Genomic DNA, 6410 nt, shown 5'->3' on the forward strand with positions numbered 1-6410 from the left:
ATGTATCCGGTTCCCTCCAGAACTAGGCCAGGAGAGCATCTGCTATAATGATCACTCAGACTTTGATCATTCCCAGTATTAGCATCTTCTGGTTTCACACTGGTGTGTCTGAAAATGTGGACATTATTAGAACATTCCAGAGCTAGAACCAGATAGCCAGGTAGAGGTAGAGGACTCAGTGCCTCTAGTTCAGTGCTGCAAGAGCCAGCTGGGAGAGAAGAGAAAGCTGAGCAATCAGCTCCAGAAGTCAGAACAAGAACAGACCTCAGCCAAGGCCTGGGTTTCTGTACAAACTTTAATTTCTGGATGTTCATCACATGGGGGATGCTGAGAGCTTGCAGGGGGAGTGCTGCAACTCAGATTGGATATAAATATGAGCAGTTCCTTTGGACTGAGACGGCTATGAGGAACTGAATTGCTAGGTTCACCCCATCTGTTTGGGACACCTCTACTTAAACATCCAAGAGTCTGTTTGTCCCTATTCTCCACAAAGTTTTACCCTACTGAGTTCCAGAGAGTGTATGCCTGTGGATTTGTTTAGGTATTCCGGATGGGAATCAGACTCTTAATAAATACTTGTTGAACTTGATGGATAATTGGATCCATTATCTACTCAAAGTGAGAAGATACGGGGGAAAGAGGGGCTTTCTTAGGAAAGGAGCAAAAATTACCCATAGGTCCACAAAAGTCCACATTTTTGGTATCCCATCTTCTTCACAGGATGGTAAATAGATGTATCAGTTATGGAGGTAAAAAAAATCTAGAAAAATCAGTGGGTGTGTCTCAGTGGTGGTCAACTTGAAGACTTGTCCGCTTCTGTCCACATCAATGGGCTGGGTAAGGCCCAGGGCACACAAAGAGAAAAAACACAGTGTTTGTTGCTGGTTGAATCCCAGACTGTAGTGGGACTGCAGTCATTTCAAGAAGGGGTGACAAGACTAGGGGTCGTGGGAAGTCTGAACTCCAGCCAATAAGTTTTTTTCCAGAGCCTCTGACTGGAGGGAAAGTGTCCAGTCCTGGGTGGGGGTGGGGCAAAGGCTAAGGCTATTTGGGTTATGAGGCAAGGAGGAAAAGACTCATCACCCCATCCTTTTCCTCCTCTAGCTCCTCATCCTCCTGAGAACACCCATCTGGTTTCCTCCCAGCCCAGAGAGGGTGCAGGTGGGCTGGGTCCTGCCTGGGCTCTGTAGGAGGCTGGGGCCTGACCTGCTCCTCCTCAGACTCACATCATCTGAGGTGGAGCTAGGACATCTGGGGAGTGATGCTGATACCAAGCTCCAAAGCTGTTGCCATAGCCACCAGTGGGCAGGGCCCCTGCCTTGGGTAGATCCCAGAGGGCTGGAAGAGGTGGAGAACAGGGAGACAGGGAGGGGGACCTCCCAGGGAAGTCCCCTTCCTGTCCCCCAGAGTTCTGCTTCAGGAGCTTCTTGTACTTGGAGCGTTTGTTCTGAAACCAGATCTTTACCTACGGGGAGAAAAGGGGAAACAACGGAAGATCAGGAGGAGTGACCGAGGGAAAGGGGCCCAGCAGGAGGGACTCACTGTCCTGGGAGAAGAGCAGATGCTGGGAACGTTGGCTCCAGGCCTCCATAAGCCCCTGAAGGGCCTGAATTCTGGCCTCTGAGTTAGTAGCCAGTTCTCCCAGTCTGAGTACCCTCTTATATGCCCTGAATCACCCCACCCACCCCTTTTCCGTCCCCCATCCCCTCCTACCCCCCACCCTTTGTAACACACTCCCCTAGTCTACTCCAGGCCAGCTAAGAGAACTGTGAAAATAAGGCTGGGGACTCATCAGTCATTCACACCTGAGGGTGAGTTCCCAGGGAACACACTTGGGGAAGGCTGGTGGAGGATGGGACTGGCCCCACCTGCGTCTGGGTGAGGCCGAGCTGCGCGGCCAGCTGGGCCCTCTCGGGCAGCGCCAGGTACTGCGTGTGCTGGAAACGCTGGTTCAGGTGCTGCAGCTGCAGACTCGAGTAGATGGTCCTCGGCTTCCGGAGCTTCTTGGTCGAGGCCTGTGGGCGCCGCTCCGGGGGCTCCGGGGACAGCGGCGGCTTCTCCGAGTCTGGGGGGCGGCACGAAACTGTGTGTGCACGGATAGAGAGGCGGATGCGCCGTCTCACTGCTCATCTGCATCTCGTTCACATTCTGGCCACGAATTAGCAAAAGCTCAGGCACGGGGCTCGGCCCTGCTCTACCTTGCGCTCACCCTCCTTTCAAACCCCACGTCCACTGCGTGCCGGGTGGGACTAGCCGCAGCTCTTGCCCTCAGGCAGCTCCTACTCTCAACGGTCCTACGACCCTAAGAGAACTGCGCAAAGGGCCGGAGCGAGGGTAGAGGCGGCGCCCCGCGGCGGGAGGGCAGAGTTCAGCCGCGCGTGGTGGCGCCAGCTTGGGGCGGGGCGGGGCAGAGGGCTGGGGCGAGGCTGGAGAGGACGAGGGAAGGGCATTCCGGGCGGAGAGAACTCAGACGCACTGTTCAGAGGCCAGAGTCAGTGTCTGCGTGGCAGCCTCCCCGCTGCCGGAAGACGGGCGGTCGGAGGGGCCAGACAAGAGTGGGCCTTGAACGCCAGGATGCGCAGTCCTCCCAGCATCAGAGTATGGAAAGTGCCCCAGGCTTTGCCATCACCTCCCGTATTGTGAGGGCCTCCTTCTCCTGAGGCACGCCCTCCAGGAAAACTGACATCTCTTCCCTCCCCCAAGGCCTGCTGGCTGAAAGAGTAGGCTTTCAGGGGCTCTAGAAGTCGGTTGGTGCAAGACCGCCCCCTCCTCCGCCCGGCTGCACTCACAGAGGGGTTCCCGATTGGCACGCAAGGTGACCGAGGTTCGGAGAGCGCAGGCCCTCGGGGCGGCTCCGGGATAGCGCTGCGGTGCCGCCGCGGGAGATGCGGCCACCTTCTGCTTTCCCGTTCAGCCCCTGGAGGAACCTCGGTCGAGTCACAGCTCTGCCCTGGGATGGGGAAAGCAAGGGGTTCCCCTCTTCTGATTCGAGCGTCCCACCCTGCGCCACCCTATCGGGACATCGAGACCGTTCGTGCAAAGGGCAGGGCCGGGATGGACGGAGCGGCCGAAATGTCCACGGGCTTAGGGTTCGTTGCCCGCCGCCGAGCTCAGCGGACCGAGCCCTGGGCCCCGGGTGCCTAGACGCAGAGGGGGTCCGACCGCGTCTCCCACCGCCTCGCCCCCGACATTCTTCCTCCTTTAGGGCTCACCCCACCCACACTTCAGGTCCCCTGCCCTCGTCCGGCCGCGGTGACCCCGTGCCTTCACCTCCCCCGCATCCCTCACCCGTGGTCTCCGGCGCTACGGGCTTCTGAGATCCACCCCCTGGACCCCCGCTTCAGCCAGTTCCCAGAAAAACCGTTGGGTTTCCGCTCCCGCCCGCGCCTGTCGGGCCTCCCCTGCTTCAACCCCGCTGCTCGCCGCCCCGGGCCGGCCACGGAGCGACCACCCGCGCCTCTTGGGCTGCAAAAACTGAACAGTTCGAACTCTGAGGCAGAGACAGCAGGAAGCCTGCTTCAGCTGCGAAACTCTCAACGCCCTCCTCACCCTAACTCTCCCAGCAGACCCCACTCCCAGTTTCTTTCCCCACCGCTGCTTTCTCCACACCAGTTGCAGCAAGTCAGGACGAATCTGCCCAGGTCGCAATTCGGGAGAGCGAGGGCCTCCCTCGAGGCAGCGCAGCACCCGCCTGCTCATCGGGGCGGTGGCAGACAGCTCACTTAGAGCCAAACCTCTCCCTGAGGCAGGGGTGAACAAACTGGGGGCAAAAGGAAGACCCTCGCAAGTCCTCTCTCACACCCCAATCATTTAATCTAGAATGAGCCAAACCCCTCAGGTTCAGTGAGGTTTTCGTTGGATCCGGGGAAATTTTGTAAAGAAAAGGAACTCTCCACTCTTTAGTCCTTAAACCAAGAAAAGGGAAGGGAAGACAGGACTGAAAATACCAACCGCAATTCCAAGATTTCTCTTAAGGACAGGGTTATCTTATTCCTATCCCACTAAACAGACACACAGGCACACACAAATGTACCATATTAGCATATACTGAAGAGAAGAGACCAGAGGATTCAGTTTTTTAGAAACCAGATCATTGGTAGAACGCCCCCTCCCCGCACTACCCCCCCTCCTCCCCCAGCTGCTCCTCCTCCAACCACAGACCCAGCAGCAGAAAAGCAGCAGCTCCAGTTTTGGAACAGAAGGCAGTTAACTTTGGAGGGGCTTTGAGGAAGTTCCCTAAAATCCTCTTTTCTGGCTTCATGCATGAAAGCCAATTTGCAAGGGCCAAGCCTGAAAAACAGGCTGTGTCCTTGATTCATTCACACTTTCTTTCGACCTCAGTTTGCTCATCTGTACATCAAGAAGGTTGAGCTCCTGAATCTCCAGGGTCATTCCTGGCTCTGATGTTTATGAGGTCATGTGTTTCAGCAGAGCAACAAGGAAAGGGAGGGAGACATTTTGGTCCTGGGCTGACTCCAGCTAAGTCACCAAGTGAGTGTGCCTCCTTGGAGGAAACTGTGCCAAAGACAGTTGTGGGGGCAATTTGGTGGGGGTAGGGAGTTCAGGGGAACTAAGCTCTAAACACAAGCCAGTACAGAAGGATGTATGTGTTGTGTTGCATGTGTACAGCCCTGTGCAAGGCTAGGACCAGGAAGACAGGCCAGTTCCCTAGCTTGAGGCCACCCAGTGAGCACAAAGTTGCTCCAGGCAATGGAACTGGGGCTTGACCTACCCCAAAGGCAAGGGGTGTAGATAACAGGAATGGCCAGTTCTTTGGCTGGAAGGCTGAGATCTACTACCAGAGTCTGCCTGACCCGCCTGTGGCTACATTCTTAGAATGATGGGTAGTAGGGTCTTAGCCCCTGACTCTACCAGGTCAGTGTTTGGTCTCTGTCTGACACATTCAGGCAACAGTCTGCGGAGAAGGGGAAGGGCCCCAGTATATGCCCCCACTTCTACTGCCTTCCAGCGGGGACCTGATTTCCAGTTATCAGGCTTTGGCTTGAGCACTGCTTTCTGAAACAAGAACTGAGAGAGGGGCGACATTGAAGAGAGGAGGAGTGCAGGATGGAGAGAATCCTAGGGGAGAGGCTAAGCACCTACACCCACATCTGGATTGTTTCAGTTTTCCGTTACACAAGTAGGTACACAACCCTGCTGCCCCAGGGGGTGGGGTAGGGAGCCCAGCCACCCGGCTTCACACACTGCAAATCGAAACCAGGTCGGTCTTGAAAAGAGACCTAGATCAGCTCGCCCCCGCCCCTCCTCCCTGTCTCCCGCCCCATCCCTTCGCCCTCCCCCCACCCCCAGATCCCTCGGAATCTGAGTGAGGTCTGAATCCCGCCAGCTGCGCCCAACCAGGCGAGGGCGAAGTTTGGGGGCTCACTGGAGCAGGACCCCAGAGGTGGGCAGAGCCGCTGCGGCGGGACTTACCTGTCTCCCGCTCTTGATGAGCCGGCTGAGACGGCGCCGTGGATAGCTGGCAGGGCAGGTAGGAGTCTCCGGGGATGGCCGGCCCGGTGTAGGGATAGGGCAGAAGGTGGCCATACGGCCCAGAATAGGGCAAATCGGGGGCGGCTGCGGTTGCGGGGGACAGGCCAAGCTGGTAGGCAGCCACTACCGATGGCACGGGGGCGATGTCCGGGAAGACGGCTTTGGAGGCGTCCGGGCCAGGGAGGGGACAGGGCAAAGAGGTCATTGCGGCCGGGGCCGGGGCCCGAGGGCCTAGGCCATGGCCAGGCAAGGAGTCCGCTCCCTCCGCCAACTCTTTTTTTTCCGAGCCTCAGGCGTTGGGGCCGGATGAGCCCCTCAACCAGCCTTCCCCACACTTATCCCGGGGAAAGTGTCTCTCTGAGCCTCATCAGCGGAGAGCCGGCGCCTGGGAAAGGGGTTCGGGGGGAGGGTGTCCCCCATGACTTTTCCCCTCCCCCCTAAATCCATGGGGCCCCCACTCGGCTGGCTCTAGGGTTCGGTTCCCGGGACCCGACGGGGTCCCCGCCCACTTAAACGCAGCGGATTGGCTACCACACGCGGTGACCTCACGGAGGCCTGCAGCCGGGGCCTTCCCCCCACCTCCCCGCCACGCTCCCACCCCCGCCCCCGGGGCAGCCCGGGGTAGGGAAATTCAGAACCAGGAGATGGGAGGCGAGCGGTGCGAACTCTCCATGCCCGGCTATCTCGGGATCCGCTGCAGAGAGGTGCTGGGGTTGCAGGACGATTGGGGCAGTCTGGTCATAACGGCACAAAGGCAAGGAAGTCGACAGGGCGGCAATGCCCAAGGGCCGAGGGGAGCAGTGCCTTAGCGGAGGCGCTGTGGCTGCGGGGGCGAAAGGAACCTGCGGTCGAGCTCTCTGGCTCTGGGGGATCTGTGCGGCGGTTATGACCCTGCCGCTAGGACCAAGCCCGCCAGT

The 6410-nt window shown here is 58.3% G+C and overlaps 1 protein-coding gene across 1 annotated transcript; it reads right to left on the reverse strand.

The window, feature by feature from the left end:
* Positions 1 to 327: 327 nt before the first annotated feature.
* Positions 328 to 6107, reverse strand: DLX4 (distal-less homeobox 4). Its single transcript, XM_005890334.3, has 3 exons — positions 5434 to 6107; positions 1869 to 2065; positions 328 to 1465 (listed from the first exon to the last, which is right to left on the reverse strand). The coding sequence occupies exons 1-3, from the start codon at positions 5696 to 5698 to the stop codon at positions 1223 to 1225; spliced, it is 705 nt and encodes a 234-aa protein (XP_005890396.1). The 5' UTR covers positions 5699 to 6107; the 3' UTR covers positions 328 to 1222.
* Positions 6108 to 6410: the final 303 nt, after the last annotated feature.

Source organism: Bos mutus, chromosome 19 (assembly GCF_027580195.1).
Source record: "Bos mutus isolate GX-2022 chromosome 19, NWIPB_WYAK_1.1, whole genome shotgun sequence".
Classification (NCBI taxonomy): domain Eukaryota; kingdom Metazoa; phylum Chordata; class Mammalia; order Artiodactyla; family Bovidae; genus Bos; species Bos mutus.

Coding starts and splice junctions, on each gene's coding strand:
- DLX4 (XM_005890334.3), bottom strand. CDS start 5,698: ATGACCTCTTTGCCCTGTCCCCTCCCTGGCCCGGACGCCTCCAAAGCC. Junction 2,066..5,433: donor TCATCAAGAGCGGGAGACAG/GTAAGTCCCGCC, acceptor GCCGCCCCCCAG/ACTCGGAGAAGCCGCCGCTG. Junction 1,466..1,868: donor TCGGCCTCACCCAGACGCAG/GTGGGGCCAGTC, acceptor TTCTCCCCGTAG/GTAAAGATCTGGTTTCAGAA.